We start from the raw sequence: 24,721 nt of genomic DNA, 5'->3' as shown, positions 1-24,721 counted from the left end.
AAGGCATACAATATGTGTAACTCTGGATAAGATGGCTCAAATATTTAAGTATGTGTATATTTATTGACCACTCGTTATCACATGTTCACTGTGATGTTTATATCTATGAGTGGAGGCACTGATGGCAATAGAAGTTTTACTTAAGGACTAGAAGATTTGACCCTCCAACTTTCTTTCTAAAGGAAGAGCTGCACCCCCATCCCCCAGCACCCCATGCCCCCCTGCATCCCAACACTCTGCCCCAGCCCTGACCCCCCATCACAGAGCCAGCATGCTGTACCCCTCCTGCATCCCAACCCCCTGCCCCAGCCCTGACCCCCCCATCCCAGAGGCAGCACCCATCCCCCTCCTGAACGCCAACACTCTGCCCCAGTCTGGAACCCCCTCCTGTACCCAAACTCCCTCCTAGAGCTTGCACCCCCTCCTCCACGCCAACACTCCCCAGGGTCAGCCCAGAGCCCCCTTCCATCCTGCAAATCCCTTGGCCCCAGCCCAGAGCCTGCACTCCCTCCCTCCCTCCCAAACCCAACCCCCCTGCCCCAGCCCAGTGAAAGTGAGTGAGGGTTGGGGGAGAGCGAGCAACAGGCGGGGGGGTGGAGTGAGTGGGATGGGGCATCGGGGAAGGGTTAGGGTAGATCCTGGATTGCCCTTAGATTCAAAAAGTGATCTTGGATGTAAAAAGGTTGGAGACCACTGATCTAATCTGTCCTCGTGTACAGCATAAGCCACCAACACCATCCAACACCTGCACACTAACCCAACAACTGAAATGAGACCAAACTATTACAACCCACAGGAGACTAGACTATTATATGACACAGGCAGAGAATAGGAGGGACTGAGATTCACCGGAGCCTGAAGCCCCACAATGGCAGGGAAATGATTAAGTGAGATATATCCACATAATCATTAAGTGAAATATACCCAGATAATCCTGGCAAGTGACCCCCCACCCACATGCCACCGAGGAAGGCAACCCCGCAGTGTCACTGCCAATCAGACTTGAGAGGAAACTCTCTTTCCCAACCCAATGTCAGTCAGTTAGACCTTGAACTTGTGAGCAAGAACCAGCCAGACAAGCACCTGAGAGAGAGAATGCTTGGAGCCACCTCAGAGCCCTGGCGTGTATCCACAATGTCCTATCTCCAGGCCATCTCCAGGCCATCTCCTGGTGCTTCAGAGGAAGGAGATAAAGAAAGAGACCAACCCTGCCAGAATACACGTAGGCACATAGGACATAAATCTGAAGTGAGTCCCAGAGCTGTTGAGTCCAGCCCCATCCCCAACCCCACCTGAATAATGTCCCTGGACAGCTATGCAATAAGAGAGAACATTTTTTCCTTGATCCCTAAGGTGACCAGCTTAATTCTGAAGTAGGAGAAACAATGAATCAGCAGAACATCCTGGATGTGTCATTGCTCCTACTTACTTCGGTGGGAGGAATTAAGTAGAATAATGCAAATCAACTGAAAACCTAAAATTAATTACCAGTAAAATCTACTTAAAAATGAAAGTAGGAGAATAGTAAGAAAATAATAAAGTATAATAACCTCATATTGACAATGTACAAATCATGGCCCCAGTCCTGCAAGATGTTCACAGGATTGGAGCCTATAAAGGCACATTGGGAACATCTTATAATTAAGGCTTCAAGTCTTTCACAGGGATCACGGATTCTGTGACTTTCTGGGACCTCTGTGACTTCTGCAGCTTCAGCGGCTGGCACGGCTGACTCCAGGGCCACCCGGGCTGCCCCCAGCCGCATCAGTGGCAGTGGGGCCCTGAGCCACCCCCCGCCTGGAGCAGCAGCATCTGCTTGAGCACCCTCCCTTCTCCAGCACCTAAGATTTAGTTAAGGGTATTTTTAGTAAAACTCATGGACAAGTCACTGGCTGTGACTTTTTGTTTATTGCCCGTAACCTGTCCATGACTTTTACTAAAAATACCTGTGACTAAATTGTAGCTTTACTAATAATGGATCCTATGTCTGGTGCTCACCTTTTTGGTTCCTGTGGCTTTCAACACAACTTCAGTAATTCCCACTAAAGACCAAGCAATGTATTACAAATGTTTTTCAAATTATAAAAGAGTCCAGCAATCTTGATTTAAATAAAAAAAGTTATTGACTCACAAACCCTTAATATATTTGGCATATGCTACCAGTGATTTATACTTTCCTAAATAATGAAATCTATTATTGTACTTTGGGGGATCAAATTTAAGATCAAAATATTGGAGGCGAAAGAGACATTCTAGGATTTTAACTGCTTCTTAGAAGACAGCTTTTGCCATCAGAACAGCTCCAGCATGTAATGTATACTGGAAACTTACAGTCACAATTAACAAACCCCATCTGTGGCATGACACTTTATGTGAAGCCTATTAACATCACATTTGATGCATATCAGTTCTACAGTGTATATATATACCAAGACTATATTTATATAAAGTCTTGGTAAGATCACGCTAGTCCAGTGTGTTAAATCTGTCCCTAAAACTGGAAAGAGGCATGTAGATTAGCAAAACAAGAATTCTTGAGGTTCTGCTCTAACATATACCCACAATTCCTGCAGGGCAAGTGACAGTGCTGTGGTGTGGCCCTTTGTGGGAAGTCCTCCCATTTTATGTGCCTGGCCCTATTTTGTTGTGGCTGCCCTTCCATTGTGAGTGACCTCCATGGATCTTGACTTGCATGCTGAATTCATAAGCAGAAACATTTAGAATAGAGGTAATTTAAATTGCTTACGAGTGAATCACACACAAAACCTAAGGCTACACAATTCATACCTGCTGGCAAAATTTGGCCCATGTAACTCCAAGCCTGGATACAAACCTTTCTATTTCTTTGTGCTCTCAAAAACATTCTCTTGCAATTATGAGTTCGAACCAAGCACAGTATACACATTGTTTAGAGCTATCCCCTGCCACTAGTAGATTTTTTGTTGTTGTCCGTGGAACTTAAGGACCACATAAGAGTTTCACTTTAGCACCTATGAAATGGATTTACTTTATCTTGTCTTTGGATGTCTACTCCTTAGAATGATTTATTTTTCTTGCTCATGTGAAAATACAATCTGCTGCTGCTGAAAATGAGCTGTTTGGTTTATCTCTGGTTGAGCGCTGAGGTGCTGTGTCACTTTGCTATCATTCCAATCACTGCCACGCAAGCCACTTGGCGATGTTCCTGGGCTGCAGACAGATATATGCAGTTTTAATTGAGCCAGAAGAAGCTAAATAATGGAATTGTCTCCTGGGATTTATTTATAGCCAACTTCTGCAGAAATGTCACTTCAATATTAATTTTCATTTTTTGATGCTGAGGAATGATACTAGCACCGGGTTTTGCTTTTAATCCTAGTTCATGCCAGTTACATGGAAACTAGTCAGCTTTGTGCCTAGATTTCAAACTTATGCCATGTGTAGTTGTGGCTGCTGCACACAAGTTATCGTTTCTGTTATCTATGTCTAATTTCAGGAATTCACCACTTATGCATGAAATGATTTCAGGGCTGAAATCTGTCATAGAACTGTTGCCTGTATATAAGCATATCTGTTTTAACCACAATGAAATAACTGAGGCTTAAATCCAGCGTACATATGTGAAAATGAGTTGGATAGTTCCAGCCCTCTTCCTGGTGAATGTACGTCCCAAACCTGCTACCCAACTTGACATGAATTGTCACCTCTTGTGATCAAAAGCACAGGGTTGCAATAGCAGAAGCAAATGGCAGCTGAAGAATTGGGAGCACTCGTCACACTATCCCTGGCTCCAACAAGTGCAAGTCCCTCATTTCTTGAGCATGCAGTCCCTGGGTTTGTTTTTCCGGGAAAAAGAAGTGTTAACAGGTGTCACTCTGTCTCGAGTGGCTCATCACTGTGAGTGACTATCTCAGGGCAGACTATCTGAAAACGGGCAGACACCCCAAACCGTGGTGGTATGTTCTGTAATTAGTTTTCACTAAGCCAATAACAAATGTAAACTCCTGGATCACTGTACCAATCTTACCATGGAGTCACAGACGGTCCCTTTAGCCTCTCCAACCTATGTTGCCACCCAGACAAACTGAACTTTGTGATAAAAGGTTACTTAAACCTAAAATCATTTCACATTAGATTGCTCCCAGTCCCAAAGGACCAGCCCATTACCCCAGATCAATTGATACTCCAGATCTTACATGAAAGACAACACTGGCAGCCAATTCTATAGTAAACTAACTATAGCTAAGAAAAAAGAATGAGAGCTATTGAGAGATTAAAGCAGGTAAAACATAATTGGTAAATCAAAGTTTGTAAATCCAAAATGATAGCAGAGGTGTAGTAATCTGCCAGTTTCCCAAAAATCTTTTCAGGGCTACTCAGAATAACTCTGGGGGATCTCAATCTTCTTGTTCGGTTATTCTACTCCATTAGAATCCAAACAGTCCAGAGACAAAGGATCGGTGCCACAAGTACTCCTTTTCTTTTTGTGAATACAGACTAACAGGGCTGCTACTCTGAAACCTTTCAGTCAGTACTTATGGCTTCTTTTCATAGACAACAATCTGGCAAGTGTCTGTACCCACACAATGGCTAGTTGCTTTGAATTTAGCACTCTTCTTCATTTGAATTCAATGAGTTATTTAGTTACAGGGATATAGATAATGTAAATGTCTGCCATTACATTATCATAGGAATAGACAAGTGAAAACAATACAAGTAATATTCCATTAGTTTTCTTGAAGTTCTAGCACTTGAAGACACTCTGACATTAACACGCACTTTGGTCTAAGGTTATTTAATTACCAGGCATGCATAATGTAAATGTAATGTAATAGTAAACAGCAGGATAGAGAGAAGTGAAAACAATTCAATTAACATCTCCTTTGATCTCTATTAACACACAAGTGAATTGGCCTGAACATATACTAATACATTTAACTCCTTTGATGATCACACTCAAGGGAATTGGCCTATGGCTCTGGTCTGAGCTGGTCTGTCAGCATCACAACAGGGAAGTGCAAAAATAAGTTAGAGGTGCAAGTTTTCAGGTACTGTGTTGTGCTTTTGTAACTTATGCATTTTCTGTAGTGCCGTGAGGCTGCCATGTATGAGACAAAGCCATAACGTGGACAACTGCCTTTGGGGTTCTCAGGGAGCAAGGAGGGGGCTCAGCACATTTAAAGAATTGACACTGCATATGAATACCTTTCTTTCTATGGAAATTTCTCAAGGGTGATAATGTTGAGAGCTAAGGGCTGAAACTGTCCATGATCTTACACCTTGTATAATCATTTACATCTTACAGGATGGGTGACAAATAGTGCTACCGGGTGTCAATCATACTTTGCACATTTCAGAGTAGCAGCCGTGTAGTAGTAGTAGTAGTAGTTAGTCCGTGTAGTAGTAGTAGTAGTAGTAGTTAGTCCGTATTCGCAAAAAGAAAAGGAGGACTTTTGGCACCTTAGAGACTAACACATTTATTTGAGCAAAAAGAAAAGGAGTACTTGTGGCACCTTAGAGACTAACAAATTTATTAGAGCATAAGCTTTCGTGAGCTACAGCTCACTTCATTGGATGCATTTGGTGGAAAAAAAAAAGTTTTGTTTTTTTTTTCCACCAAATGCATCCGATGAAGTGAGCTGTAGCTCACGAAAGCTTATGCTCTAATAAATTTGTTAGTCTCTAAGGTGCCACAAGTACTCCTTTTCTTTTTGCGAATACAGACTAACACGGCTGCTACTCTGAAAACTGTAAGGAGAGTGATCACTTAAGATAAGCCATCACCAGCAGCGGGGGTGGGGGGGGAAGGAGGAAAACCTTTCATGGTGACAAGAAAGGTAGGCTAATTCCAGCAGTTAACAAGAATATCAGAGGAACAGTGGGGGATGGGGTGGGGGGGGGAGAAATACCATGGGGAAATAGTTTTACTTTGTGTAATGACTCATCCATTCCCAGTCTCTATTCAAGCCTAAGTTAATTGTATCCAGTTTGCAAATTAATTCCAATTCAGCAGTCTCTCGTTGGAGTCTGTTTTTGAAGCTTTTTTGTTGAAGGATAGCCACTCTTAGGTCTGTGATCAAGTGACCAGAGAGATTGAAGTGTTCTCCAACTGGTTTTTGAATGTTATAATTCTTGACGTCTGATTTGTGTCCATTCATTCTTTTACGTAGAGACTGTCCAGTTTGGCCAATGTACATGGCAGAGGGGCATTGCTGGCACATGATGGCATATATCACATTGGTAGATGCGCAGGTGAAGGAGTCTCTGATAGTGTGGCTGATGTGATTAGGCCCTATGATGGTATCCCCTGAATAGATATGTGGACAGAGTTGGCAACGGGCTTTGTTGCAAGGATAGGTTCCTGGATTAGTGGTTCTGTTGTGTGGTGTGTGGTTGCTGGTGAGTATTTGCTTCAGATTGGGGGGCTGTCTGTAAGCAAGGACTGGCCTGTCTCCCAAGATCTGTGAGAGTGATGGGTCGTCCTTCATGATAGGTTGTAGATCCTTGATGATGCGTTGGAGAGGTTTTAGTTGGGGGCTGAAGGTGATGGCTAGTGGCGTTCTGTTATTTTCTTTGTTGGGCCTATCCTGTAGTAGGTGACTTCTGGGTACTCTTCTGGCTCTGTCAATCTGTTTCTTCACTTCAGCAGGTGGGTATTGTAGTTGTAGGAATGCATGATAGAGATCTTTTAGGTGTTTGTCTCTGTCTGAGGGGTTGAAGCATATGCGGTTATATCGTAGAGCTTGGCTGTAGACAATGGATCGAGTGGTATGATCTGGATGAAAGCTAGAGGCATGTAGGTAGGAATAGCGGTCAGTAGGTTTCCGATATAGGGTGGTGTTTATGTGACCATCGCTTATTAGCACGGTAGTGTCCAGGAAGTGGATCTCTTGTGTGGACTGGTCCAGGCTGAGGTTGATGGTGGGATGGAAATTGTTGAAATCATGGTGGAATTCCTCAAGAGCTTCTTTTCCATGGGTCCAGATGATGAAGATGTCATCAATGTAGCGCAAGTAGAGTAGGGGCATTAGGGGACGAGAGCTGAGGAAGCGTTGTTCTAAGTCAGCCATAAAAATGTTGGCATACTGTGGGGCCATGCGGGTACCCATCGCAGTGCCGCTGATTTGAAGGTATACATGGTCACCAAATGTGAAATATTTATTTGAGCATAAGCTTTCGTGAGCTACAGCTTAATGGGGGTTTGGACCTTTGTTGCCCTGATGAGGCAAACCTCAGACTCCGTCAGCATGGAGCAGAGTGTGCCTTTGACACAAAAACAGCCCCGTAGTTTGTTTGCCCGTAGCCACATTGGCACACTCACTTCCTTGCATGGCATAATATGCTAAAACAACTGAAGATGCTGAAATGCTGTCAGAAGTCTTCACAAGCAGTGATTCTATTCACAGATTCTGTTCCAGTTAGAATGCAATGGGTGACATAGGGTCAGAACTGCAGCTGTTATGAATTGATATAGAGCCATTGAACTGAATGGAGTCATGCCAATTTATACCATCTGAGGATCTGGCCCATATTCTGACCGTCTTTGAACCTTTTTTGTGGTGAGGAAGCTAGGAATCTCATGGCAGGGGTAAGGAGAGTTGTGGACAGACTGGATTTCTATGACACTTCCAGTACACTCTGGTGTTGGCAATAATTCAGATAAAACCTGGCATTTTGGTAAAGTGTGGAAATAGACATGAAAGAACTTTAAAACTACCACCAAATTAATAGCTATTTTCAATGGTAATTTCTTTGGCTTGTGCCTCTCTTCACAATGGGCCTGGACTTCACAGGACGTTCCACCACCCACCCGTTTATTGTGAATTTAGCTCAGGGTTCTCAAAGCAAAGCATAGTAGAAATATATATTTTAAAATGTAATTAAAATCTTCATAACCTTGTCTCTTCACCAAAAAGGCTCTAGCAACATTGAACAGAACTGGAATATTAAATTAACCTAGAATCTTCCCTTTATGTCCTCCATTGGTTCTCCAGATTATTTTGCTGATCATATGGGAGACTATGAAGATGTTTTGGCTTCGCTGGAGACCCTTAACCTCTCCATTCTGAAAGCCATGGACTACACCAAGCGGGTGAGTCGTTGTTGTTATTATTATTGTAGCTTATGCTATGCACGTGAGTGTGGCTAGATAAGTTTTCTCCAAGCTCGTTGGTCTAAAGTAGGCATGGTTAATACTTTTCTTGTAGTCATTTTCACTAAGGGTAGATAGGATAGTAGCAGAAACATTATCAAAGTAACAACACCAGAGACATTGTCATCAGAGTGAACAGTGTGTTTTTGAGATGGCCTTGTAAGAAACAAGTGCTATTTTGTTATGTTACCTTAGATAAGGAGATCAAGAGACAAATCTTAAACGCCCATGGGATAAATTGTAAGCCTGATGATGCATGCAAATTATGAAAATATTGCCTAAAAATAATTTATCAGTATAAAATACCTTCACTGGGTTATCTCCTCTGTTTTAGAAAGATCTGTCTTATACATTAGCTAATGATTGTCTTTATATAAAGTGTCTGCCTCCTACCAATATCTAGAAGGCATTTGGCATCACAAGAATATAGAAAACAAATGAGTTTATAAAAACCATTCATTTTTATTCTAAAAAGCCCTTAATGGCCAAACCATCAACAGTTTAGATATCAGGGTTTTAAAATGGAAAATAAATTATCAGCTTGTGTCACCAAATGGCTATATATGTATAGGCTTACGTATTGCCAATGCTGCAAGCTATATTGTAAAAGCTGATGACTGCAGTTGTTTCTAAACCCTAGTTTAGAAACAGTCTTGAATTCTGCAGCATGTGAAAAATTATCTGTTAGCATCTCAAAGACAGAACTCTTTACAGTGTCGCAGACAAAGGTCCATTAAACTTCTCCCAGTGGATTTCTTCCTTCTGCTCCATTCAAGCACATCATTTTATCACCATCATCCTAAACTCTTGCTCAGAAGACTGCCTGAATAATGAAAAGATTAAATTTGATGCATCAACTGCAATGCATGCTTGATGTCAGTGGAGCAACTGATTGGCGAGGTCTCAGCCCCACTTAGAAAGATGGTTGTCTCTCGCCATCTGATTTAAAGTAACGGGAGCTTTGTAATAACATGTTCAGAGTGGCCATTTCCTGTTAACATCTTGTAAATCTTGAAAGCCCTAGGACAGTTTATGAAATCAAGGTGAAAATTACACATGAAGTAAATGATGGCATAAACATTTTGTTGCATAGAGTTGTACCTTTTCAGCAATCTTTCTGGAAATATATGAATGGTCTCAACTGGACTATGAGTTACTTTGTTTTTCCAGCAGAACATAAAATGCTGCAGTTGAACCCAAGGAGCAGGTAATTAGACATCTATAGTGGGATTTTCAAAAGGGCTAGCATTGGCCTAGCTCTCACTTCATCAAAATCACTACTTGAAGTCCCATTGGCTTTTTTGGGAGCAGAGTTACACCAACTCTGAGTGCTGTGGAAACCTCACCTGAAATTCCATTCTTTGATCTTTCAGTTAATAACTACTGCAAAATTAGAAGCCAGAATTGCTTTCAAAAGTGTGGCCATTTATGCCCTCTGTCTATTGCAATAGAAGCCAGAGTGCTTTGTGTTTAAAAAACTGATGACAATGGCTTGGGAAATAAGTACCATTGTGCATGAATTGCCAAAATTGAATTAAGCATAAAAGCTGATGGCCACAGAAATATACATTTTTGTATATGCAAGTGGGGCTCCATTTTGTATAAATGTGTCCCACAATACTTTGACAGAGCAATTAATAAATAATAGATTATTAAAAAGTGTAAATAATCTTAAAGAATCCTAAATTTTATTTATAAATATCTGGAAAACCTGATCTATATAATACAAGTCTCAGAGAAACACATACATACAGAAATGAGTCATTTATCTAGCATTTTACTGTGCAATAGAGAACTATCTAGAGATGTGGTTTTCCCTTTAAATCATTTCTCTTGTCTTCCTTCTAATAAACCAGAAATGACTATTATTTTTAAAATGTATTATCCTTCTACAGTTACAAACTTCCCCATTTGAATTAATAGAATCATAACATATCAGGGTTGGAAGGGACCTCAGGAGGTGTCTAGTCCAATCTCCTGCTCAAAGCAGGACCAATCCCCAACTAAATCATCCCAGGCAGGGCTTTGTCAAGCCTGACATTAAAAACCTCTAAGGAAGAAGATTCCACCACCTCCCTAGGTAACGCATTCCAGTGTTTCACCATCCTCCTAGTGAAAAAGGGTTTCCTAATATCCAACCTAAACCTCCCCCACTGCAACTTGAGACCATTACTCCTTGTTCTGTCATCTGCTACCACTGAGAACAGTCTAGATCCATCCTCTTTGGTACCCCCTTTCAGGTAGTTGAAAGCAACTATCAAATTCCCCCTCATTCTTCTCTTCTGCAGACTTAATAATCCCAGTTCCCTTAGCCTCTCCTCATAAGTCACGTGCTCCAGCCCCCTAATCATTTTTGTTGCCCTCCGCTGGACTCTTTCCAATTTTTCCACATCCTTCTTGCAGTGTGGGGCCCAAAACTGGACACAGTACTCCAGATGAGACCTCACCAATGCCAAATAGAGGGGAATGATCACGTCCCTCGATCTTCTGGCAATGCTCCTATTTATACAGCCCAAAATGCCATTAGCCTTCTTGGCAACAAGGGCACACTGTTGACTCATATCCAGCTTCTCATCCACTGTAACCTCTAGCTCCTTTTCTGCAGAACTGCTGCCTAGCCACTTGGTCCCTAGTCTGTAGCAGTGCATGGGATTCTTCCGCCCTAAGTGCAGGACTCTGCACTTGTACTCGTTGAACCTCATCAGACTTCTTTTGGCCCAATCCTCTAATTTGTCTAGGTCCCTCTGTATCCTATCCTACCCTCCAGCATATCTACCACTCCTTCCAGTTTAGTGCCATCTGTCAATTGTAAATTTATTACATAAATTCCAGGGAGAGAAATAATCTGCCTTTTCTCCTATGAGAAGTTATTCAATATGCTGAAAGTTGAGCAAAGTAATGTTCTACTTTTTTTTAATAAAGTATCCTAACCTATTCAGGTTTCAGAGTAGCAGCCGTGTTAGTCTGTATTCTCAAAAAGAAAAGGAGTACTTGTGGCACCTTAGAGACTTCTCTAAGGTGCCACAAGTACTCCTTTTCTTTTTGCTAACCTATTCACAGACTGAATTCCAATCCTCCTCTGAATAATCCAAATTGAAATCTTCCTTACATTTATCTTTAGAGTTAGAGGAAAACTTGAATCATGTAATGTTATAGATTTGGTAACAATAGGACATTTTAGGAATTGGAATAGGGTCAGGGAGCATCAGTGTGTTACTCAGCATTGTATCTTTCTTTGCTCTGGCTACTAAATAAAAGTCATGAAAGCAAAGACATTTATTTGATATATTTATGTTAAAATGAGACATAACCTTACAGCCAGACATGTTGCTAGCATTTACAAGATTTTTTGTATTAATATTGGTAGCTCATAGAGCAAGGTGAATAATGGGAAAAAATTCAGCAAAATTGTAATAAAATGTTTTAATTAATTTGCTTCAACTCTGTGCCTGCATCTCTTTTACATTTTCTCCTGGCAAATGTTCAGGCAAGCAAGTTTACCAGCAGGAATGTGTGCTGAAATGCAAGTTCTAGGTGAATGTTAAAGTTCTCATGGAAAGCAATTTCAAAGTAATTTATTTTATCTATATACTCATGGCTCTCGTTCGGTGCTTAATTTGTAGTGAAAGAGGTGCTGGTGCTCAGTCAAATAGGTGTTGGGGCAACAAAGCAACATTTTTATGTTCATAAGAGACGCGGCAAGCCCAGAATTGCTGGGCTATCGAATGCCAAGCTTAGAGGTGCCAGGGCTGAGCCCTGGCACAAATTGAGCACTACTCTTGTTACAGATCTGAATGCATATTTGTCGATTTATCCTCCCAACACCTTGTGATGTAAGGAAACATTTTACAAGGTGAGGAACTGAGGCACATAGCGATTAATTGATCTGCTCGGGATCATACTAGGAAATGAACCCAGTCACAGACCAGCACATTAACCAGAAGACCATCCTTTCTCCTGTTTGCAAATATTCACACCAGAAACTTGAGTCCTAAGAGTTTTGTTCATTTGATCAGGTCACATGCTATGTTTCTCTTCCCAGGGTGTCCAGTCAAAACAATTCATAATTTGGGCATCAATTATTGGAACGGCTGATGAGCAAACACAACATACCCAGAAAGAGCTCTTCACAGAAATGATTTGGTGAATAATGAATGAAATTAAGAATAACATGAGCTCCTTGCAGAAAATTGGTGAACTGAGAGAAAAGCAAAACTCATCAATGAATTATTCATAAAATATTCTCTCAGCTCTAAGTTGTTTTCTAGATAGATTTAAAAAACAACACTATCCTGCAGTTTCTAAAATATTAGTCTTACAAACTGGTTCAGACTGAAAATAAAATCCTTTAGAAGCTTTCCCAGAACTCAAACCAATTAACATTTTTGAGACATTTTAAAAAATGTGTTTATTTGTTTGTTTGTTTGTTTTAGTTGGTGCTCTTCCTAGTTTCATCTGGGGTCAGCATCAGAATTGCCAAAGCACTGGGGGTCAAATTCCCCCTGTACAGAGGGCTAGTACAAGGTCCTGACTCACGTAAGCCCCAAAATCGGGCATATGGGAGACTTAAGTGGCGCACAGGCATTTCATTTACCCTCTGCGTAGATCGGGACAGGGTATTAGTTCCAACAAAACAAATAATGAAAGATGTGACTGGAGGACTGGCTTGTGAAATTTCCAGATTTCTAGACTAAGAAGGTTCAGGGGAAAATTTGAATAAACCCCTAAACTTCCAGATCCTTATCCAAACCAGACCTTATGAGCGCTCTTGGAGAATCACTGAGCATGAATATGTGTCTCAAGTTCACAGAGCAGGAAGGGCACAGCTGCTTTGCTATGTTTATAACTGAGCTTGTTAATTTTGTTGTTTTCTGGGATTTTTGCTGGGTAGTGTGCTGTGGTTCTTATAACTGTATTGGAGTCTGGCTGGGTTTTTCGAGCCTGTCTCTGTGGATCCCACTTGTGGTGGTGGTTCATGCACGTGAGATGGAAATCTTTTGACCTCCCCCTGGCATTCCTTATCTAGGAATTTGAGTAGGGCCTGAGTACGAAGGTGATACTAGGTATTTGTGAGGAGCACAATGTGAGTGTTCTGTGAGGTGAAATCTCCCTTTGATTGCCAGGAATTCAAGCTAGAGCCCACTTTGAAAATTGCACTAAAAGAGCACCTGGACACACTCCTCACAAATACCCAGTATTTCCCTGGCAGACATCGCCCTGGCACTCAGCACCTGCCTAGACCTAACCATGCACACCATCAGTGGGACCCACATGACAAACCATCTCAAAGAAGCACCATCACTGTAAAAAGAAAAGGAGTACTTGTGGCACCTTAGAGACTAACAAATTTATTAGAGCATAAGCTTTCGTGAGCTACAGCTCACTTCATCGGATGCATAGTCTCTAAGGTGCCACAAGTACTCCTTTTCTTTTTGCGAATACAGACTAACACGGCTGCTACTTTGAAACCCATCACTGTAAAGTAACTGTTCTTTTTTGTGCTGCCTGTATGTATGATTTGTTGTGGTCGTTTCTTCTGTCTGAGACTTTGATTAGAGAGAAATGTCCCAATGAAAGTAAGGCCACTCCAGGAAGAGGTACCTCTGGCTGCCTCCCTATCTGTGTGCATGAACTGAGATATGCCCTCTAAAGCAAATTGAGTTGGTGAAAATGCCAGGAGATGAATTTTTATGCCTTCAGTGACTTGTTATGACCAGTTTAATTGCAGGGAAGCTCAATTACATTGTAATGTTCTGAAGGAGGATTTCAATGCTAACAAGGTTTCAGAGTAGCAGCCGTGTTAGTCTGTATTCACAAAAAGAAAAGGAGTACTTGTGGCATCTTAGAGACTAACAAATTTATTTGAGCATAAGCTTTCGTGAGCTACAGCTCACTTCATCAGATGCATTCAGTGGAAAATACAGTGGGGAGATTTATATACATAGAGAACATGAAACAATGGGTGTTACCATACACACTGTAACGAGACAAAAAACCTTTTGTAGTGATAATCAAGGTGGGCCATTTCCAGCAGTTGACAAGAACATCTAAGGAACAGTGGGGGGGGGGAATAAACATGGGGAAATAGCTCACCTTAAGTGATCACTCTCGTTACAGTGTGTATGGTAACACCCATTGTTTTATGTTCTCTATGTATATAAATCTTCCCACTGTATTTTCCACTGAATGCATCCAATGAAGTGAGCTGTAGCTCACGAAAGCTTATGCTCAGATAAATTTGTTAGTCTCTAAGGTGCCACAAGTACTTCTTTTCTTACTGCTAACAAGGTTTTTGCATTGCACCAGTGTCTCTGTACACACTTGTTACCCATTGATTTGCTCCTGCATAGCTGGTGCGAGTCATGTCATAAAGTTAATAGAATCACATAAAAGGAGAGATGGAAAGGATCTATTGGCTTATCTAGCACATGCCCTGCTAGTACAAGTGTATTTCTTCCAGCATATTTCCAGTGCCTGGTCCAGTCTACTTTTAAATATTCCATGAAATGGAGCTTCCAGAGGTTCTGCTGAGAGACTCTTCTAGTAAATAGGACTCACTGTCAGTAGATACTTAATTTCTCCCCATTACCATGATAGTATAGCCTCGTTTCACCCTTTATCGTTCTTCCTGAGTCTTCGATGTTTCACACAGTTGCTATATTTATTTCTAGTCCTGAAGTTATCAAATGTTATATGAACACACACATTATTGTATGAATGTCTGGTGCCATAATTAGAAAGCTTCCCCACCCAGGAGTATAAAAATCCCCAAGATTAACTACTGTCAGCAATAACAGAGGGCTTGAATTTGCTGTCTTTTTGCACAACTGTATCATGCTTGCAAATGAGTGCAGGACTGGACAGTGTGTGTTCTAGTGCATGGCATGTCCTATCAGGAAAATGGTTCTTCGATGGAACAAGAAGTCAAGTTAGACTAGCTTGGCAAATGATGGTCACTTGCCCAAATTATGCCTTCCCATTCGGTAGTTTTGTTAATGTTAATTTCTGAGCTGGAGAACCATTCTGAGTAATGAGATCCTCCTTGTGAGTTAAGCAAGGTCAGTGTTAATTAGCACTTGGTTGGGAGACCTTCATGAAAATCCCAGATTGGTAGGTTCCGAATTATAATCTATGGCCCATCTGTGGAGCAGATCACATACTGCTGCTTCTCCTTGTTTGTTTCTAGCTGCTACAGCTAAACATACAGGGTGAGACTTTCAATGGCATAAATGGTAGTCAGATGCCTACCTTTCCTAGTATTGCTTTTCCATGTAATCAATTGCTGTGAGAGCCACAGACAGGTTGTTTCATTGCTGATGGAGGGCAGGTGTCCCCACTAAGAAGTGGTCCACACTATGGAAAAGTATGAAACCCTCATCTGTTTGACCCAGGAGTTAGTACTGAGCCCACAACCCAGTGTGGTGTTACGGGACACTGTTTTGTTGTTCAGATGATGTATGCACCGAAGATCTTGAGCACTTTGGTTAGAGCTCCCTGGATGCCTTTCAGCGTACAGCTGAGATTTCAGCAACATTATTTCTTTGCTGACCTTGTACGTTTGGCGTTTCCTGACACTGTGATTTAAATTGTGAAGCTTTAACATTGCATCCAGAAAATATTTTTTTTATTTAATAAATGCAGACGAGGCATTGCAGATTTCCTCTTTGGAGACAGACAGACAGACAGACACAGACCCATCACTGTCTTGAAACCTTCTTCAGAAAACTGGTTATTAGAACGATAGCTGGGTTTTCTGAATGTGTTCACTGATTCAGAGTGAATCGATTGAAGCCATGCATACATTTGATATCCCTTCATTGCTCGTTAATGTTGACATTTTATCCTCCCTTGCTGCACTGAGTACAGGAAATGCTATTGCTTCCCTTAGAGGAATAAGAGAAACAGAGTTCATTCTCAAAAAGAAAAGGAGGACTTGTGGCACCTTAGAGACTAACACATTTATTAGAGCTTTCAGAGTAGCAGCCGTGTTAGTCTGTATTCGCAAAAAGAAAAGGAGTACTTGTGGCACCTTAGAGACTAACAAATTTATTAGAGCATAAGCTTTCGTGAGCTACAGCTCACTTCATCGGATGCATTTGGTGGAAAAAACAGAGGAGAGATTTATATACACACACACAGAGAACATGAAACAATGGGTTTATCATACACACTGTAAGGAGAGTGATCACTTAAGATAAGCCATCACCAACAGCAGGGGGGGGAAGGAGGAAAACCTTTCATGGTGACAAGCAGGTAGGCTAATTCCAGCAGTTAACAAGAATATCAGAGGAACAGTGGGGGGTGGGGTGGGAGGGAGAAATACCATGGGGAAATAGTTTTACTTTGTGTAATGACTCATCCATTCCCAGTCTCTATTCAAGCCTAAGTTAATTGTATCCAGTTTGCAAATTAATTCCAATTCAGCAGTCTCTCCTTGGAGTCTGTTTTTGAAGCTTTTTTGTTGAAGTATAGCCACTCTTAGGTCTGTGATCGAGTGACCAGAGAGATTGAAGTGTTCTCCAACTGGTTTTTGAATGTTATAATTCTTGACGTCTGATTTGTGTCCATTCATTCTTTTACGTAGAGACTGTCCAGTTTGGCCAATGTACATGGCAGAGGGGCATTGCTGGCACATGATGGCATATATCACATTGGTAGATGCACAGGTGAACGAGCCTCTGATGGTGTGGCTGATGTGATTAGGCCCTATGATGGTATCCCCTGAATAGATATGTGGACAGAGTTGGCAACGGGCTTTGTTGCAAGGATAGGTTCCTGGGTTAGTGGTTCTGTTGTGTGGTGTGTGGTTGCTGGTGAGTATTTGCTTCAGATTGGGGGGCTGTCTGTAAGCAAGGACTGGTCTGTCTCCCAAGATCTGAGAGAGCGATGGCTCGTCCTTCAGGATAGGTTGTAGATCCTTGATGATGCGTTGGAGGGGTTTTAGTTGGGGGCTGAAGGTGATGGCTAGTGGCGTTCTGTTGTTTTCTTTGTTGGGCCTGTCCTGTAGTAGGTGACTTCTGGGTACTCTTCTGGCTCTGTCAATCTGTTTCTTCACTTCAGCAGGTGGGTACTGTAGTTGTAGGAATGCATGATAGAGATCTTGTAGGTGTTTGTCTCTGTCTGAGGGGTTGGAGCAAATGCGGTTATATCGTAGCGCTTGGCTGTAGACAATGGATCGAGTGGTATGATCTGGATGAAAGCTAGAGGCATGTAGGTAGGAATAGCGGTCAGTAGGTTTCCGATATAGGGTGGTGTTTATGTGACCATCGCTTATTAGCACCGTAGTGTCCAGGAAGTGGATCTCTTGTGTGGACTGGTCCAGGCTGAGGTTGATGGTGGGATGGAAATTGTTGAAATCATGGTGGAATGCCTCAAGAGCTTCTTTTCCATGGGTCCAGATGATGAAGATGTCATCAATGTAGCGCAAGTAGAGTAGGGGCATTAGGGAACGAGAGCTGAGGAAGCGTTGTTCTAAGTCAGCCATAAAAATGTTGGCATACTGTGGGGCCATGCGGGTACCCATCGCAGTGCCGCTGATTTGAAGGTATTTCAACAATTTCCATCCCACCATCCCACCATCAACCTCAGCCTGGACCAGTCCACACAAGAGATCCACTTCCTGGACACTACGGTGCTAATAAGCGATGGTCACATAAACACCACCCTATATCGGAAACCTACTGACCGCTATTCCTACCTACATGCCTCTAGCTTTCATCCAGATCATACCACTCGATCCATTGTCTACAGCCAAGCGCTACGATATAACCGCATTTGCTCCAACCCCTCAGACAGAGACAAACACCTACAAGATCTCTATCATGCATTCCTACAACTACAGTACCCACCTGCTGAAGTGAAGAAACAGATTGACAGAGCCAGAAGAGTACCCAGAAGTCACCTACTACAGGACAGGCCCAACAAAGAAAACAACAGAACGCCACTAGCCATCACCTTCAGCCCCCAACTAAAACCCCTCCAACGCATCATCAAGGATCTACAACCTATCCTGAAGGACGAGCCATCGCTCTCTCAGATCTTGGGAGACAGACCAGTCCTTGCTTACAGACAGCCCCCCAATCTGAAGCAAATACTCACCAGCAACCACACACCACACAACAGAACCACTAACCCAGGAACCTATCCTTGCAACAAAGCCCGTTGCCAACTCTGTCCACATATCTATTCAGGGGATACCATCATAGGGCCTAATCACATCAGCCACACCATCAGAGGCTCGTTCACCTGTGCATCTACCAATGTGATATATGCCATCATGTGCCAGCAATGCCCCTCTGCCATGTACATTGGCCAAACTGGACAGTCTCTACGTAAAAGAATGAATGGACACAAATCAGACGTCAAGAATTATAACATTCAAAAACCAGTTGGAGAACACTTCAATCTCTCTGGTCACTCGATCACAGACCTAAGAGTGGCTATACTTCAACAAAAAAGCTTCAAAAACAGACTCCAAGGAGAGACTGCTGAATTGGAATTAATTTGCAAACTGGATACAATTAACTTAGGCTTGAATAGAGACTGGGAATGGATGAGTCATTACACAAAGTAAAACTATTTCCCCATGGTATTTCTCCCTCCCACCCCACCCCCCACTGTTCCTCTGATATTCTTGTTAACTGCTGGAATTAGCCTACCTGCTTGTCACCATGAAAGGTTTTCCTCCTTCCCCCCCCTGCTGTTGGTGATGGCTTATCTTAAGTGATCACTCTCCTTACAGTGTGTATGATAAACCCATTGTTTCATGTTCTCTGTGTGTGTGTATATAAATCTCTCCTCTGTTTTTTCCACCAAATGCATCCGATGAAGTGAGCTGTAGCTCACGAAAGCTTATGCTCTAATAAATTTGTTAGTCTCTAAGGTGCCACAAGTACTCCTTTTCTATTTATTAGAGCATAAGCTTTCGTGAGCTACAGCTCACTTCATCGGATGCATTCTGAATCTAGGCCATTCGGCCCAATCCTACAAGGTGTTCAGTATTTCCAGGAGATGGTGAGCACCCAAATCTCCCAATAGGAGTTGAGGGTGCACAGCACCTTGCAGGATCAGGCCATTAACACAGCATGTTGCTTTCCTTTGGCTTTGACAGCCTTCCCATAAACTGCAGCAAGGCAGAATTTTGCTAATGCTGGACCACCTGCCGCAGATGTAAATTTCCTTTTCTTTTATAATGAAAGGAAACCGTCTTTAGATTAAGGGAGGTTATTTTTTAATACTCCTGATGTTGTGCTGAGTCCCCAAATGGAAGTGTTTTATTTTCTGGGTCAAGGTGAGTTTGTGCTGTCCTCCTTTGATTATGGTATTTTGGAAGTGGAAAAACCTATGTGTGTGTGCATCAGAAACAACCCAGTTTTAGGGTTAGGATTAGGAATGCAACAGAGAAACACAGATACAATTTAGTGAATGATCACTTTAAAATGAAAATCTAATCTGTTTTATTTCAATAGTTACACCTATTAAGCTGTCTTTTATCAGGATACTTTGTCCTGTTCATACGATAAAGGAAAAGATCCCTGGGAAAAATTACAGAATAATTCTGTTCAGACTCTAATTTCTGGAAGTATTCCCTTCTATAGAATGCACAGAAGAATGGTTCCAACTTGGTTTCAGAGTAGCAGCCATGTTAGTCTGTATCCGCAAAAAGAACATGAGTACTTGTGGCACCTTAGAGAGTAACAAATTTATTAGAGCAGGGGCTTGTTCACCTGCACATCTACCAATGTGGTGTATGCCATCATGTGCCAGCAATGCCCCTCTGCCATGTGCATTGGCCAAATCGGATAGTCTCTACACAAAAGAATAAATGGACACAAATCTGACATCAGGAATCATAACATTCAAAAACCGGTAGGAGAACACTTCAGCTTCTCTGGCCATTCAGTAAAGATTTAAGGGTGGCAATTTTGCAACAGAAAAGCTCCAAAACCAGACTCCAATGAGAAACTGCTGAGCTTGAATTAATATGCAAACTAGATACCACTAACTTGGGTTTGAATAGAGACTGGGAGTGGCTGGGTCATTATACATACTGAATCTATTTTCCTAAATTATTATATTTCCTAAATTTCCTACACCTTCTTGTCAACTATCTAAATGGGCCATCTTGATTATCACTACAAAAGTTTTTTTTCTCATGTTGATAATAGCTCATCTTAACTAATTAGCTTCTCACAGTTTGTATGGCAACTTCAAACTTATCTGTATATGTGTGTGTGTGTGTGTATATATATACTCTACTTTCTATATGTTCCATTCTATGCATCTGATGAAGTGGGCTGTAGTCCACAAAATCTTATGCTCTAATAAACTTAGCTTCAGTTAAGGGGTACTGTAAAGGGGCAGGGAGAAAAGCTAATCCCTGTCTCCATAACTACTCTTTAACTGGGGCTGGGATTCTCTTTGGTCCCAGTTTTTAACTAGTGTTGGGCGCAAGATGCAAAATTCAGACACAGGGTGGATGAGTTTGGGGGGCTTGTTTTGGTCCACCATGAAGATGAGGCCCCTTTGCAAAACTCTTTCTAGATCTGGATTGTAAATAACCATGAACAACTAGAAAGTTCCTAGCACAAAATCCCATTTTGGAGTTCATTTACTCAGACCTGATGTACAAGTCTGAATGAGACCTTCCAGCCATGTGATTGTCCTTGTCTCATTCTCAGAATTCACAGGACAGGCTGTTTTGTGCTCTTCTATTTTACATATACCAAGATTCAGATTAGGGTGTGGATAACAGATAAATAGTATTGGGAACCTAGCCTATGTTCTCCTACACAAGCAGCTGGCCATGTCCGTTATTCACAATCCTTATACCAGGCTACCAGGTAATGACACCTTCACCCAACTTGACTTGCAGAATGCTGCTGACCCTCCGTTACTTTCCTGAAACTACCCCTTTGGTTTGCTGCTCCTGCAATGCAACAAACCAGAAAGAATCTCAAGAATGAGAATCGTGGTCATGCTGGCACCCCTGACTAGCATCTTGTCAGCAAGGTAAATGTCTCCACCAGATACTCACATAGAGGAACTTCAGCCCCAGAAAACCTGGTGGCCCTTTAGTCTCCCACTCTGACATGCCATAGGAGTCAGCCCTTTTCACCACCCATTTAGAGTCAGGCATGAAACACCAATCTATGTGGTAAACTTTCAGCTAGGGGATGGAAGAGGTTACACATTAAACTACAATGCCTGTGAGGTGATAATGTAGAAGTCCTCATTTGGATCCAGCAGCCTGCTAGCTCCCTGCTCAGCGTTCTGGGGGCCCAGTGCTGTCACTGATGGTAAATGCTTAAGCTGATGATGCATGTCTCCTAGATAAGGGCAATCAGGAGCGAAGGTCTTACAGCAAAGAATCCTATAAACATGGCTCATTCATAGGCAAAAGGAGAATAACTGAGATGAGCAGGTTAACCCTTTAGGTGTCTAGGGACAGACCTTCACAACATATTCTAAAGAACTCCTTTTGTCGTTTTGTGCTTTGTTTTAAAATACCTTTGACTCATGACAATAAACACTTAAGAAAAAGACTGTCAGATTCTAACTGTAATTACTGTACTGCACTGTCTCACTCTACCTGCATGCTCAGGTCTAGTGCATAGTAGAGCCTGTTTAGAAATAACGCAAGGGTGTCCTTAGTGAAAAGGTCTCTTAGGCCTTTACTAGTGCCTTCCTCTGTGTGTGTTTATAAATATGTGTTGGCTTTATAATCTTGGAGACTGCCAACCAAATGAATGTGTAGGGCAAAAAAATTATGTACACACACACTCAGAAAAGTTTGTGTGTTTATGCATGGATGTGGGCATTCATATTTCTGTGCCCAGAGCATGCAAAGATTTAAAATGAATCCCTAAACCTGAAAGAACTAGGATTTTAGATGATGAAACTAAACTGAAAATCACAGCAAATTATAAACTAGTTTTTAAAATATTAAACACAGGTTATAAATTAAAACTAACTGTCATTTAAGTTGAATTCCTAATAGGAATTGCTTCATGTTGTACTTTTGAGCGTCTATGTCAGGGTTGGGCAAACTTTTTGACCCAAGGGTCACATCTGGGTGGGGAAATTGTATGCAGGGCTACGAATGTTGGGGTGCAGGAGGGAGTGCGGGGTGTGGAAGGGGGTGCGGTGTGCAGGAAGGGGCCCAGGGCAAGGGGTTGGGGTGAAGGAGGGTGCGGGGTATGGCAGGGGGCTCAGGGCAGGGGATTAGGGTGTGGGGTGCAGAAGGGGCTCGGGGTGTGGGCTCCCACCCAGCGCTGCTTACCTCAAGTGGCTCCAGGGTGGTAGCAGCGCGCAGCGGGGCTAAGGCAGGCTCCCTGCCTGCCCTGACCCCGTGCTGCTCCCGGAAGTGTCCAGCATGTCCGGCAGTGGCTCCTGGGGTGGGGTGGGGCAGGTGGCTCTGCTGTGCACAGCCCTCGCCTGCGGGTACCACCCCTGAAGCTCCCATTGGCCACAGTTCCCCGTTCCTGGCCAATGGGAGCCAATGGGAGCTGTGGGGTGGGCCCTGCAGGCGAAGGCAGCACATGGAGCCCTCTGTCTGTCCCCCCGCCCCGGGACATGGTGCCGACCGCTTTCAGGAGCGACGCGGGGCCAGGGCAGGCAGGGAGTCTGCCTTAGTCCCTCTGGCAATCCTCCAGGCCTGATTGAAAGCCTTGACGGGCTGGATCCGGGCCGTAGTTTGCCCTCTCCTGGTCTGCATAGCCATTTTGCTTAATCGCTATTTATAGTTCACATCTTAAATGACAACTGATTATTTCTTATGCATAAAGAGACAAGTGGCGATTATTTTGTGCTGAGGAAGCTCATAAAGTATCAGCAGTAATTAGACTCAATGGTGGAATGACTCGTACAAGCAAAACAAAATTTGTCATTGAACTTATTTTGCAATTTAGTGGTGTCCATGTTGCATTAAAATCATTGTCAGCTAGTATGATAAATGCACAGTTAATTGGAAACAAATTAATTGAACTTTTATGCCTTAAATTACAAGTGTGCCATGTTATGTTTCCACATTGTAAAAGATGACACCTGGACATGTTATAGGAGCCCCATTTACTGTTTTATAGTAAAATCAGCAATTGTCAGTGAAAGCTTAACCAGAAAGAGAAGCAGTCTAAAAATTCGAAGTCAGCTGTAACTTCAGAGAGGAATGATGGTTTTGTGGTTAAAGTTCAGGACTAGCAGTCAGAAACAATGCATCTTGTACTCCTAGCTTTGCCACAGTTCTCCTTTTATGACCTTGGGCAAGTCACTGAGCTTCTGTGCCCTGTTTTCCCCATCTGTAAAATAGTGATAATACCTATGTCATGGCGAAGGTTAACCCGTTAGCATCTGTAAAGCAGTAGGAGATCCTCAGAGGGAAGGCAAATGCATAAAAGTATTTTTTTGGGGACAAAGACCCTGAGGTCATACAGGCTAATCCAGGATCTATATCCGTGTGACTGCACACAGTGGTTCGATTTACCTACTCATACTGCAGAGCTGACTGATCCTTTTTCAGTAAATGTCATAAGTCCCATCATTAGGACAATGTCAATTGCATGAATGTAGCAGGAAATACACTCCGACTCAATGAATGAGGCATACTGTAACTTTGGCACTGTGGATCTTAGATATTCTATATCAGGGGTGGGCAAACTTTTTGACCCGGGGACCACCTCTGGGTATAGAAATTGTATGGTGGGACATGAATGCTCACAAAATTAGAATTGGGGTGCGGGAGGGGGTGAGGGCTCTGGCTGGGGGGTGCAGGCTCTGTGGTGGGGCCAGAAATGAGGAGTTCAGGGTGTGGGAGGGGGCTCTGGGCTGGGGCAGGGGGAGTGCGCATGGGGTGGGGGCAGGGTGCGGAGCAGAGCCCCCTGCTTGACCCTACGTGTAGGAGCTGGTGGGGGGGCATGTCACTGCTTCCAGGAGCCGCACGGAGCGGCCCCTGACTCTGCTTCCTGGCTGGATCACCATAGCAGGGCAAGCCCCAGACCTCACTCTCCAGCGGGAGCTCGAGGGCTGGATTAAAATGGCTGGTGGACCGGATTCAGCCCGCAGACCGTAGTTTGACCACCCCTGCTCTATATTCTTCCAATGCTTTTGCTACAGAGGGGCTTTCATTGTCTGCTATGTTATTGTTACATGGAAGAAATATTGAAAGTTTATTTTTTCCCCCACTTCCGCTGAATAGAACATTTTACAGAGTTGAGCAAGAAAATGTTACCACAGTTGAATTTTAAGTGCAATTCCAAAAAGAATATCATTGTACCAACAAATCCATAGAAACAAAGAAAATCAAATTTCAGGTTGAAGCTGTATCCTGAGAGTCCCATATTGTAAGATTTGCAACACATATGTTATCAGCCAGTCATCTTTCTTTGACATCTTCCAAAATCTCACTGGGAGGAAGAGGCTTTGAAAGCAGTAATGCCAAAAAGATCGATGGCATTACGTTGGACAAGTAATTTGATATAAGCTTGCAATAAATACACACAAACAAAGAAACTCAATGTGGTTACAGTGTGCATATATGTAAACATTGAGCAGAGAAATAATCCCTCTCTCTTTATGTTGGTGGGACCATGACTA

The 24,721-nt window shown here is 42.6% G+C and overlaps 1 protein-coding gene across 3 annotated transcripts in view; it reads left to right on the top strand.

The window, feature by feature from the left end:
• Window positions 1-24,721, top strand: part of NECAB2 (N-terminal EF-hand calcium binding protein 2) — a 394,502-nt gene that overhangs the window by 220,477 nt on the left and 149,304 nt on the right. For all 3 annotated transcript variants that reach the window (XM_043495046.1, XM_038368806.1, XM_038368807.2), the window contains one exon: window positions 7,974-8,071. In XM_043495046.1, the coding sequence (XP_043350981.1) occupies window positions 7,974-8,071 (98 nt within the window). The remainder of the gene's footprint in view (window positions 1-7,973; window positions 8,072-24,721) is intronic.

Source organism: Dermochelys coriacea, chromosome 12, assembly GCF_009764565.3.
Source record: "Dermochelys coriacea isolate rDerCor1 chromosome 12, rDerCor1.pri.v4, whole genome shotgun sequence".
Classification (NCBI taxonomy): Eukaryota; Metazoa; Chordata; order Testudines; family Dermochelyidae; genus Dermochelys; species Dermochelys coriacea.
The sequence above is the reverse complement of the archived record's forward strand: the minus strand, read 5'-3'. Positions and strand labels throughout refer to the sequence as shown.